This window comes from Branchiostoma floridae, chromosome 7 (genome assembly GCF_000003815.2).
Source record: "Branchiostoma floridae strain S238N-H82 chromosome 7, Bfl_VNyyK, whole genome shotgun sequence".
Lineage (NCBI taxonomy): Eukaryota > Metazoa > Chordata > Leptocardii > Amphioxiformes > Branchiostomatidae > Branchiostoma > Branchiostoma floridae.
The window spans coordinates 11,337,699-11,350,826 of NC_049985.1; the positions used below are offsets into that span (position 1 = coordinate 11,337,699).

Consider the following 13,128-nt stretch of genomic DNA (forward strand, 5'->3'; position numbering starts at 1 on the left):
TACAGCATATTCCTGACATTTGAGTCAGTTATAAAAAAGCTTCTTGTATCCCAATTGTCTCCTGCATCCCCTCTGTTGTCAGTCAGAGAATGACTTCAGGTGTATCTGAGCTTGACACCCCCATGTGCCTCACTTGGTAGCTCCCAAAGTTCAAAGGTCACCGGTTACCCATGGTTCCTCGCGGCGCATGCGCACCAGTCTAATTTTTTGAGCGATTCTGTCAACCCCCGGTGTTTCCAGCTCCTGAAAATGGGTTCTAAACGCGACAAGGAGCGTTTTAAGAACCGTACGCGGGCTTCTTCGAAGTCTTCAACTGCTGGGCGACACGCTAGAAGCGGCCGAGGAGGCTCGGAGCGGCGTTCCAGCGAGAGACGGCGCGAAGAAGACGGCGCTTCCCCGAGAAGCATGCGCCGACATGTGCGCCGGGGCGGGCGCCATGACAGTCGTCAGCCTTCTTCGTCACCTTCGATGCCGAGATTGAGCGCTGTTCGCGGTCTTTTGGTGGCTGCTGAAGTGCACCAACCGCCGAAGTCTCCCGCTCATGAAGAAGTAGAGCTGCCTTCTAACGTCGAAGTGAGCGAGGAGGAGAAGAATGGCGAAGAGAGCGACGGCGGCGGTGACGGAAAGCGTAGGAAGGATGGCAACAATAATGGCGACATCCCGTCAGAGCCGGAGCTGGTTGATGCTAGCGGCGTACGTATTTCTGCCTTGGAGAATAATTTTTCATTACTTTCAGAGAAGTTAGATGGGCTCCAAGAGCTGATGATGTCGCAGTTTTCGCAGCCGAAGAAACGGCGGTCTGCGTCTGCAACGGGGTCTGCGCCGGGGAAGCGGCGGCGGCGACATGACCGGCGGTCCCCAGCTCGAGTCGAGACGGAGGAAGAAAGTGTGTCGGACGTCTCGGAGGGCGGGCAGTCGGCATGGAAGCCGTTCGACCCGACAAACAAGACCGTCAAGCACCCTTGGGTTGCTGACGACAACGTGTTGGAGGAGACGGAGAAATACTTCAAGCACAGCAAGCAGTGTCGCGGGGCTGATCTAGAGGCTTGGCAACAGAAGTACAACTTGCCAGACAACGCCCCATCAACGATGGTTGTACCGGCCTTCAACGAGAACGTGTCCAGGGCCGTTCTTGAGAATGACAAGAAACAAGGTGATGTGATTGTTTCTCACGATAAATCTCTCAAGTCGGTGCATACCAATCTAGTGCAAGTTGGAACTCCATTGATCAATCTCTGGCAGTTAATCCAGCGTTCCAGTAAGGATAGTTTTGAGGAACTGCAACTGGACATGATAGATTGTGTTGGCACAGCTCTGTTACTCCTGGGTTCAGCCCATTCTCATCTAGCTTTCACACGCCGTTCTTTTATTGCCGAGTCTTCTCAGAAGACCTTCAGGGATCTGTTCCGCACCCCGTCAGAGGACAACAACTTCCTGTTCCCGCCTGATCTGGGAACTAAGGCAAAGGATTTGTCTTCGGAGAGCAAGGTGCTCTCTGGCATGCTGACACAGGCAGAGAAGAGGCAGACCAGCTCGAGACGAGGTGGTCGTCGTACCAACTACAGAGCGGCAGGGGGCGGCAACAGAGGTTATCGCTACAACTACATGCCGAGGCCGAACTACAGTAGGCCAAACTACGGCGGGTCTCGCCAGTACTACAACAAGAGTTCGTCCCAGTCTTTTCAGAAGCAGGGGGACGGGAAGAAGTCAGACAAGTAGAAGTTTCATCCTTGACAAGAGAAGCACTTCGGCGTTCGACCGACCTTCAACCTGTACCCGACGACTCTCAGCTACTTCACGGGGGCAGGCTAGTCCACTTCCTGCAGCAGTGGAAGCAGGTGACTTCAGACCCCTGGATTCTACAATGCGTTACGGGGTACAGGTTGGAGTTTGCGACAACGCCGCCAGTACAACAGAGAATTCCACACTGCAGACCAAGAAGTCCAGAGCAGGTGGAAGTCCTCAGCGAGGAGGTAAGAACTCTACTTACCAAGGGTGCGATAGAGGAGGTTGTCTACAACCGCACCCAGTTTGTTTCAACTTTGTTCACAGTACCAAAGAAGACGGGAGGTTTGCGACCCGTTATCAACCTCAAGCCACTAAACAAGTTTCTACAGGTTCGACACTTCAAGATGGAGAGTCTAGCCATTCTGAAAGATCTCATCCAGCCAGGGGATTATATGGGAAAGATCGACCTGAGAGATGCGTATTTCACCATCCCAGTAGACGTGGGCAGCCGCAGATTCCTGACGTTCCAGTGGCGAGGTCGTCTGTACCAGTTCCGCTGCGTCCCGTTTGGGATGTCGAGCGCCCCAAGAGTGTTCACGAAGGTACTGAAGGTGCCCGTCGCACTTCTGAGAAGACGTGGTTTCCGTCTGATCGTCTACCTGGACGACATCCTGATGTTTGGCCGATCCAGAGAAGAGTGCAGAGAAGCACTGATGGCAGCGCTGGAAGTACTGTCACAGCTAGGCTTCGTTCCGAACAGAGAGAAGTCAGTGTTGGAGCCAACACAACGCATCACCTTCCTAGGGTCAGGCGTAGATTCGTCACGAATGGTAACTTTTCTTCCCGACAACAAGTTGCGGGAGTTACAACAGCTGGTGGACACTACCCTGTCTGCAGTCGTGCCCGTCTCAGCGAGAGAGTTGGCGAGTCTGATAGGGAAGCTGCAAGCCACAACAGGGTCAGTTTGGCACGCTCCACTTCACTTCAGAAGTCTTCAACGCCTGCTCATCACAGTTCTCCGAGTGACAAGAGGAGACTGGGGGCATCCAGTGCCGCTGACAGAGGCAGCGCGAGAAGACTTAAGGTGGTGGAGAGACCTTCTTCCACACCACAACAGCCGTCCAATCCTTTTGCCCACAGCGGACATGGTGGTGGAGACAGATGCGTCTACTGTCGGATGGGGCGGATTCTGCAACGGCATCCACACAGGAGGTCGCTGGTCTGCAGAGGAGAAGACAGCACACATAAACGTGTTGGAACTGCAGGCTGCATCCATGGCAGTTCAGGCTTTCTGCAGAGACATGGAAAGCGGACACATCAGAGTTCGCTCCGACAACTCTACGGTGGTGGCATATCTAAATCATCTGGGAGGCACAAGGTCTCTAGACTTGCTGAACGTGACCTTGGATCTGTGGCAGTGGTGCACAGACAGGAACCTGTCCATTTCAGCAGTGCACATCCCAGGCAAGGAGAATGTGCGAGCGGACTTCAGTTCTCGACATTTCTTCGTGGCCACAGAATGGACTCTGGACCGGCATACGTTCCTGAGTCTGCAGGCGAAGTTTCCACTACTCTCCAAGGGGGTGGATCTGTTCGCGTCCCGAACCAACCGTCAGCTACCTCAGTACGTTTCCTGGCACCCAGAGCCAGAAGCAGTGGGGACGGACGCCTTCACGGTGAGCTGGAGCAGGTGGGAACTGCCGTATGCCTTCCCTCCTTTCCTTCTGGTCGCACGGACACTCAGGAAAGTCCAGTTAGACGAGGCTCATCTGCTTCTCATAGCTCCGGTGTGGGAAACAGCTTGCTGGTATCCAGTTCTTCTAGAGATGTTGGTCGAGGAACCAGTTCTGTTACCTCGTCACAAGCACCTTCTCACGCAGCCGGAGTCCGGCAGAGCGCACCCAGAGGGGGACAAGCTTCGTCTAGCCGCATGGCATGTTTGCGGAGACAACATTCTGAGTACGGCATTTCGCCGGGAGTCAGTAAGATATTACTGGCCTCCTGGAGACCAGGCACACAGAAGCTCTACACAGCAGCCTGGGAAAAGTGGAACAGCTGGTGTGGTGAAAGGAACATTGATCCGGTTTCAGCACCTGTGAGTGAAGTTCTAGATTTTTTGCTGTCCTTATTTGACAAGGGTCTACAATATAGGACCTTGAATGTTTATAGGTCCGCCATTTCAACAACTCACCTTCCGGTGGAAGGTCTACCTTTAGGTTCTCATGCTTTAGTGAAAAGATTCATGAAAGGAGTGTTTGAACTACGACCAGCCTTACCGAAGTATCAGTATACTTGGGACGTGAGTAGAGTTCTAAGTTTATTAAAGTCCTGGTCACCGGCAAGAACTTTGTCGATCAAGCAACTTACTTTGAAATTGGTTATGCTGATAGCATTGGTGTCTGCAGGCAGGGAACAATCCCTCTCCTTGCTGGATGTTAGATACAAGAAGAAGACCTCGGATGGAGTATGTTTCACCATTAACAGGTTATCAAAGACTTCTAGGCCTGGCAGAGTGACACATGACATTGTTCTACCTAGTTTTCCACGGGACAAAAGAATTTGTCCTGTCTTTTATTTGAAGGAATATGTTTCTAGAACTAGAAGTTTTCGTTTGTGTGACAGTTTTTTGTTTCGGGCAATGGTGGAACCTCATCAGGCGGTTGGCTCTACCACCATTGCCCGGTGGCTAAAGTTAGTCCTCCAGGAGGCAGGGGTGGACACTAACAAGTTTACGGGCCACTCGACAAGGAGTGCAGCTGTCTCAGCTGCGGCATTAAGAGGAGTTTCAGCCAAGGACATAATGAAAATGGCAAACTGGTCTACTTCATCTACGTTCGAGAAGTTCTACAGGAAACCTGTCAAGTCTTGCAACTTTGGCCGTAAGATCCTGGCCTCAGGCTACGAAGTCACCTGAAGTCATTCTCTGACTGACAACAGAGGGGATGCAGGAGACAATTACAAATTGTACTAACCTGTGCAGGACAGGTGTAATTGTCCTTGCATCCCTCGTTGTCAGGCGGACGCCCACCCCGAGAGAGGCGTAATTCGACATGTTCCTGTGAAGTCCCTCCCAACACTACTTCGTCCAGGAGTTCTGCAAACAGTATAGTGGAGCGCATGCGCCGCGAGGAACCATGGGTAACCGGTGACCTTTGAACTATGGGAGCTACCAGTGAGGCACATGGGGGTGTCAAGCTCAGATACACCTGAAGTCATTCTCTGCCTGACAACGAGGGATGCAAGGACAATTACACCTGTCCTGCACAGGTTAGTACAATTTGTAATTTTGTTTTATGTTTTAAGTTAACAATAGAATTTTGGATAATTCAAGCTCTGAAGAGAGGTAGTAAAGTTTATAGTACGGTTGTGCTAAAACTTTACTTATAATTATTTTATGCTTGCAAACACAATGTTTTCTTTGCACCTAAGTCTGTAGGTTACTTGCAACAGAGCACTTTTTCCCCAAAAAATGAAATTGAAGCTCAAAAGTCACATCTCGTGTGCAGTACATTTTGATTATTGTTTTCACCCTGATTGAGTTACCTTGCTTGGAGTCAAGATAGAAGAGAACAGAAGAAGGTGTTACATCTGCATTGTGAACAGTAAAGTTGGTTGTGCTACAGGTCGCAGATGTCATGGTTTCCCGGATGAACCACCAAGGAGGAGAGTTCCCGCGTTACGTGAGCGGGCTAACGGCCTGCCTGATGGAACACCTAACCCTGAACCCGGAGGAGTTACATTTCCACAGGGTGCGCCTGGACCACAAAGATGTAAGTATGCACCCTTTTTAAGAACTGGTGCTTTGTAAAGATTTCGTGATTGATTTCTGTACTGATTGTATTAGCTATATATTGCATCACAGTTGTGAAATGGTTTCCAGCTCAATATAATGTTACATTAGCTGTTGTACAGATGGCAAGTTCTGTGATGATGCCAAGACCACCGTAAAGAAAGGTTTAAACTTAGAAGGGGAGATAATAATAATGATAGATGCAGGTAGAAATTGTCTGTTGCAGGTAATTCCACCTGCAGAAAAGTATATCAAGCCATGAAAAATTTCTGATGTTTTGAACAACATACTTTTGTCACCCCTCTCTAGGAGGACCAGGCCATCTGGGCAGAGCGCCCCCTACCAGATCACCTGCTTGATGCAGCAGCCAAGGACGTGATGTACCTGCGGGACCTGCGTGTCGCGCTGATGGACAAGCTCATGTCGGAGTTCGTCATGGGGGTGGACGTGTACCTGTCTGTTCGCAGGGACTCCAGCGACAAGGACGCCCTCAAAATGGACGTGAGTTTGCCACAGCATGTCCTACATTACTCCTAGTTTACACTGTTAGCTACTTTGTCAGCAGGTTGTTGCTACAGGACAAGCTTTTACAGACTTAGTTTGAACAGTGCATGTAGTTTTGTGTCTTTTCTATGATTACCTCTTTGAAAACAGAGGTATTGTTTTCGGTCTGTGTTTTTGTCTGGATGTGCGTCAGTGGTTATTTGAATATTGTAGAGTGACAGGATGTGAGGCAGAAGATGATAAAACCGGAGACTGGCAGGATGGGAAGGTTGGCTTGGCCTGAGTCCAAAGTTGGTCCCGCAGGCTGGCAAGGAAATGTATAGACAGAATTTTTGAGAATTGTTCAATGGTGAATAAAACACAAAAGCTCAAGATATCTTGTTAAGTTATAAGATCTTTGATTCCCTGTTTGCTTATGAACTGGAAAAGTTGATTGATAATATCTTCTTGTGACCCTTTGCCCCAGACCATGGGCCACCTGTTACCAGGGAGGTTCCAGGAAGTGGTAGAACAGGCAGCCAGGAAGAGGCGTCAGCACGTGGAGCCCCTGGACCAGAACGGCTTCCGTGAGAACTGTGGTGGCGTGGTGAGCGGAAACACCAACTGGAGCCGGGATGTAGGGCACGGTGGGGAGAGGCTGGCCAAGGGTGTTGGGGACAACACATCCAAGGGTAGGCCCCCGTGCACTTGTCATCATTATTAACTTGTTTTAGAGCTGTTTTTACATGTACATGTAAATGTCCTCATTTTACGTCTGTATCCTGAGCCCTGCATGTCAAAATTAAAGAAAGTAATAAAGATTTGATGATTCCACGTGCCACTAAAATACTAGTCAATAGTCTGACATATATCTTTCCATGTTAAAGGTATGTTTTGGTTCACCATTAGTTTCACTCACTCACTCTCTGGACTTGTTCGTTACCAGAGTTTGAAAATGTGACATATGAATAGCCCAACACATACCTCAACACACACTTCAGATTCAGCAAATGTTTTAATTTTTAATATCATTTCCAGAGCCAGTGCCTGCTGTGAAGCAAGGCAGCATCCCACTTGTGTCAGAACACAAGGGTAAAGTCCATGTTGCAGACCAACCATCTACTGATACTACACCAAAGTCCGTCACCAGTTCACGGGCTCACCCTGAGGATGATGGAACACACGGGTGGCAACAAGGCCAGACAACATCACCCAGGAACACACTAACTCTGACCCCAGCTGGCCTGGAGACAGCTAGACATTTAAACAAGCTCTCGAAGAAACTTCTCATGACTGAGAGACAGGATGGTATGCATACAATACTTCTTAAATGTACAACGTACTAAGTAAAGTACAAGTCCACACTATATGGTGTAGGGCAGCACCCATATCCTTTTCTTTAAGCAGGTCATTGGACTGTGGCACGGTGGCGGCGGCGGCATTGTGTCCTCAGCTGTATTTGTGTTATCCTTGACTTTATAGTGGGAAAATCATGCAAAAGGTATTACTAAAATTAAAAAGACAACAAAACACACAAAGTGTAAAAAGAATTGTATGACTTTGTTGAGTGTTCTGTCAAATTGCTCAGCCACAGTTAGTTTGCCAACCTGCCCTCTGAGATACTGGCTTTAGCCCTTGGTCCTCACAGCTGTAAAAGCACGGATTTGAATACTACAGCAGGGAGCTAGTCTACTAGTCCAACAAATGTACAAGTAATGCAGATCATAATTGTTGTTGATTAGTTGCTACGCTCATACACCTGTCCAGGTTTTGACAACAAGTGATTGTGGTTTTGTTGTTGTTTTTCTCTTTGAAGCTAAGGTGGCTGAAGGTCCAGTTGGTACCTCTGAACACCTTACAGAGTCTTCTGAGGACATGCCAGAGTTATGGGCCATTCCTCCATCAAAAAGCAGCACCAAAAAAGAGAAGTGTTGGATGCCACTCACAGTAGAGCTACCGACTGATTCAGAGCGTTCCTCCCAGCTGAATGATGGAACAAAAAGTGATGGTTCGCTGAAAAATCCTTACGCAAGCTCCAATGGTAAGGTGTACAATATGAAGGGAGATGAAGTAGGGAGAAGCCAGGAACCACCACAGCAGCCTTTCTTCTGCATGCCTAAGGTTGGAGGCTTAAGCACAGAGGCAGCCAAAACTGATGCAGAAGGAGCCAGTAGCACAGCATCACCACAGCAAGCAATGAAGAAGTTTACCGACTTTTCCTTATCAGAAATCTCGCAACAGGATCCCAGAGCACATCCCCTGAAAGCCTCTGGAGGGAGGCTGGTGAAGAATCCAAACTACCTCCATGGCTGGGATCGTGCAACTGTCATCGAAAACAAGGGGAAGCCATCAGGTCCGGACGTGGTGCAGTATTCTTCTCACAGCAGTGACGAAGACCTACCACGTTCCTCCTCATCTAATTCCCAACCCTCTTCTAGCCACAGCAGTTCTGCTACAAGTTCCCCCACGAAGAACAGTGCCAATGGTGATGTTCACAAGATGCGTGGTGTGCAATCCAGCTCCCCTTCCTTTTCCATAGGTAGAGGTGCATTGCGTTTGAATGCACTGAAATCGTTAGCTAATTCATCCACCCAGGACAATAAGTTTATTATGCCCAAATCTGGAGGTGCTCAACAAAGAGACAAGAACAATGGATCTGTGAAGCCAACAAGTAAAGCTTGCCCTGAAGCAGCCCAGGCTGCAAACATGGTCGGCATTGGTCCACCTTCTACTACAAACCAGGATGTCTGGAAGCCAGGCATTGGTCGAGCCAGCGTGCTGACGTTGCGCTCAGACATGTACTCTGAGTTGGCGTTGCCTGAGGAGCTACAGAAGGACCAACAGAACAGTCTGAGATCGAACGTCAGCAAGTACCCGTTTCCCTCGGACTGTGAGGTCAGGAGCATTCCCAAGCCACAGCGCGGCTTTCTCAGGAACTGGTGAAGAAGTCATCATGGATTCACCAATGTTATAGAACTTCTCTAGATGTTTAGTCTCTTCCAGACCTTTCTGTTAAGTGAAAAAGTGTTATACTATAGAAATGGACTTCATGAAGGGTGGTATTTGGCCAAGTTGATTGTTCTCCCAATCCAAGGCAAGCTTAGTCCCCTAACCAATTATTCCTATTTTGTAGCCAATTTCCACAACCTTTTCAACTCAATAGGAAGGTCTGGTACAGAATATAGATATTGTTCTTGTTATGGTTTGTTTGAACTTTTCTTTATCCATACGTTTTTGTTAGTTCGTATTGTACATCCATTAAGGCCACAGCAAGTAGATTTTATAACGTCTGCGCTTATTGATTTTCACTTGAAAAAAAAAAGCAAGATTTTTTTTCTTCTTTGAGATGGTCAATATGACGAGAAAGTACAAAAATATAAAAATTAGTCATGATATAGCCTAACGATTGTACTTGTAGAAGTGACACACTAGTGAGGTAGCCATGACTGTAGTTGTAGAAGGGAAACTAGTTGGATAGTTGTAACAGTGGCACCACTATAGAAGTCATGAGTCATTGCCAACTTGGCAAGTGATACCAGTCTACCACACTAGTGTCACTTTTACTACAAGTAGCTAGTTCACTTGTTGAATACAGTAATGAATGATTTGTTGTGTGTACTACAGTGTTATGTCATTTGTTACAACATTTACATTGTCTATTTTGAAAATTTAGCCATCTTGTTTTTTTTAACCATCTTGTTTCATTTCGCCCTATCTCATTATTTTTGCAATCTGCAAAATATGTCATCCATAAAATTTACTTGCTGTACAATGGTCAGGATTCAAACTCTGGTGTCACTTATACCCAATGACTAACTATGCTATGGTACACATGGTGTAACTTTTTAAATGGTGTATCACAACTGATAACACATCATGAGGTGAGTCACCAAGTTAGCCCTCCGTCAAACATTGATTTTGTTGAGACATTGTTACATATATCTTTTTGAAGCTTGACAAGAAGGTTATGTTTTTTGTTAGAATTTGCCAGTAGTTTAGTGTAACGGTCAGGAAGGTTGAACAAATGCACAGAGTATAGTATACCAAACAATAGATTCTTCATAGATGTTTTCCTGTATATCTATTTTGTATCTACGGCATATGTTTGCACATTTTACAGTTTCTTTTGTACGATTTACAATGTTTGAAAACTCTTTTTGCAAACGGTCAAAAATTAATGCGCATGCGGATGTCATCCATAAAATGATCAAAATCAACATGCTTGAACACAAGAGGCTGTTGATCAATTATTACCTGTCACTATGGAAATATAGGAGATGTTGTCTGAAACATCTGACCGTTTTCAAAACTTATCCAGTTGCTTGAGTAACTTGGCATTGTGTGTCTTATTACCTGGATGTCTAACCTTCAGCTACCATTTAAGATATAGATGCATAGTTGTGATACATCAATGAAGGTTAGACATCCGGGTAATAAGATATACCAAAAATAGTTACTCAAGCAACTGGATATGATTTTGGAAATGGTCAGATGTTTCAGACAACCATCCGGTGTCTTTTGTCAATGACACAAATGTCTGACTAGTACTGTTTCCAAAATCATATCCAGTTGCTTGAGTAACTGCTTTTTGGCATAAAGTTTATTTCTGACAGCGAACTTAAAACCACCGCGAAAAGAACTTTTTCCCGCTACCGCAAAATTAAATCCCCGCGAACTTAAATTCAATTACAGTAGTAGGTACAAGAGCAAATTCTGTAGGAAAAGTGACAAAACTTCTTTTTTTTTTCAAATACCAATTCAAGAAGATGAATTGTGAGACTGAAGTACCATCACAGACTGAGGGCATTTGTCATACAAAATTCAGCTGTAATGTGCAGAAAAAGCTACATTAGATCCTCGGTGAAATGGAGGAATTGTAGTGACAGTGGTGCACTTGTGACACAAATAAGTCTGCAAGATAACTAGAAAATGCCTGGATGGATTCTTTTGATATTTGGTATGTGGCAATAGTTCTCGAGCCCTTGGAATGCTTGGATTATAGCCCCCCCCCCCCCCCTGCAGGACTATTTCCGGTTTTGATATCTCGTGTTCTGGACATGCTATGGTCATGATTTTTGAGATGTAGATAGCTCCCCTTGCTGTTTTGTTTTTCTTTTTTTTACTGCAGGGGCCATGTTTCAGAGTTAGAAAAGAATTTAACTCAAAAAGGGCTTGACTGATTATCAATAGCCTCCAACAAGCCCTCCTACCGGGGTGCGGGGATTATAGAATTTGGAAAAAAAAAGGGAAATTGTCCAGGGGTGTCAGTCCACGCTTAGATTCGTGTTTCCCCTCCAGCTGCATGGCCGACTGATTCGTTGGTAGCAAAACCCCCCTGGCAAATTATTCTCCCTATATTGGCCAGTAGGAGTGGGTACCGGTACAGAAAATTCAGGTCCAAAGGATCAGGTCCGGACGTGATTCAGTATGTGAAAACTTGTGAACGTATGATACTCAAAACAATGGTCCATTTTGCTAGAAAGAATGTTTCGTGGAGTTTTTTACTCCCGCTGGCATTTTAAAATCCTGCAAGGCTAACTCCCTCTGTACTGACTGTAAAACTTGGTAGGAATGACTTATTTTCCTCAACCGGTAAGCCCCCAAAACTGTGAATGTCTGATGATATAATTTTGTTCATTTTCCAAATAGGTCCACCAAATTTATTTCAAGTCCAGTTTTTCTGGACCGGTCCAATAAGAAGAAATGTTTTTTTATCGGTACCCAGCCCTAATGGCCAGCTTTGTCTGGTAGAGACTAGATCGTCATGGTTGTAGATAGATAGGTTAAATATTGATTAACATAATCCTTAGCTGCTGTGTTACGCCGGAGTACGGTTATACCAGCTATATAGATGCTCGCTTGCAGTTTTTTCTATCACAGACTGCTTGAAAATTCTATGGCTGGATCATAATTGTGCAGCACAAGACTTACCACAAATGTGATCTGGCCAGTATCAGACAAGTTTGAGCACACCATTTTTCATTTGTTTGTTCCCAGACTTCCTACGGCTTGTTGTTATGCCGAATGGCGGTTATACTGGCTGTATAGATAGATACGAATTGCTGAATATTATTAGTAATGTAAAGTAAAGGCACTCAATATTATTATTTGCATCCTATCAACATAGACCAGATTTTATCGGTCTTGACTTGACCAGCTTTGACTGAAGCTTTCAACAGCAATTTGAGACTTGTGTAACAGTTTCAAGCTATGTGTTATACTGGTACTGCTGGGTACTTGAAAAGCTGTGTTTCACTAAATGGCATTTAAACCAGCTTATCCATTCAGATGTCACCAAATCAACTAATGTAACAAGTGTGCCTGCAATGCTAGTGATCACTACGTGTAAACAGGGATGTAAATGAGGGTTAAACCTGTTGATCAATAAAGTTCTAAAAACCTTTTTCTATCTGTTGCTCATTATATACACCACTCAGACAAGGTAGAAGGTTTGGTTGTAACAAGTGTTTAATGGACATATGAAAAATTAAAGACACAAATACAAGACTGTGTAACATCAGGCATCACAAAATACAAGAGCAAAAATTGTGCCATATTTCATTGTGTGGTCACAGAGCTGAGTTGTGAACTAGTAAACATACACATTAAAGTAGACTAAAATAATAAATTCCATACCAATAGCATGTTGACAAATATAATTCATATTTATCTCCACAGAAAACATAGTTTTGAGCTGGTGACCACCTAATTTCAAACGGACCCCCCTGAATTTGCAACATTGCAGTATTATTTCATTTTGTCAGAATGTAGTTCCAGTCCTTGTACATCAACTGTCTCATAACATATATCAATCATAGGGTAGTTTCTCATGCTATTGCCAACTGCTACTTTGTGGCAGGGTGACTTCATATTTCCCATCCCCAACCACTGTGCCATACTGCCCTGGCCTGAACTGAGCCTGCGACATCACGTCTTGTGCATTTCTCTTCCTCCTGATGACCAGGTACCTCTTCTGCCCCTTCCCGTACGACTTGTGCTGCAGGTCGTACCGTCTCGCCATCTTGTGGATGGCCGCCCGCTCGTCTGACGTTAACTCGGGAGAGAACACCAGGTCGTCTTCCCTCCCAGACTGTACGTAGTTCACGATAACTTGGTGCGCTCCTTGC

At 45.9% G+C, this 13,128-nt stretch overlaps 2 protein-coding genes across 2 annotated transcripts in view; one reads left to right on the forward strand and one right to left on the reverse strand.

Annotated features, from left to right (window-relative positions):
- LOC118420015 overlaps nt 1–9,472 on the forward strand; it is a 14,397-nt gene extending 4,925 nt beyond the window's left edge. The window contains exons 9-13 of the mRNA XM_035826720.1: nt 5,352–5,498; nt 5,828–6,019; nt 6,489–6,693; nt 7,040–7,309; nt 7,818–9,472. Coding sequence (XP_035682613.1) covers nt 5,352–5,498; nt 5,828–6,019; nt 6,489–6,693; nt 7,040–7,309; nt 7,818–8,944 — 1,941 coding nt within the window. The 3' untranslated portion in view covers nt 8,945–9,472. The remainder of the gene's footprint in view (nt 1–5,351; nt 5,499–5,827; nt 6,020–6,488; nt 6,694–7,039; nt 7,310–7,817) is intronic.
- A 2,974-nt stretch (nt 9,473–12,446) lies between these two features.
- Nucleotides 12,447–13,128, reverse strand: part of LOC118420016 (NF-kappa-B-repressing factor-like) — an 8,866-nt gene continuing 8,184 nt past the window's right edge. The window contains exon 10 of the mRNA XM_035826721.1: nt 12,447–13,123. Coding sequence (XP_035682614.1) covers nt 12,834–13,123 — 290 coding nt within the window. The 3' untranslated portion in view covers nt 12,447–12,833. The remainder of the gene's footprint in view (nt 13,124–13,128) is intronic.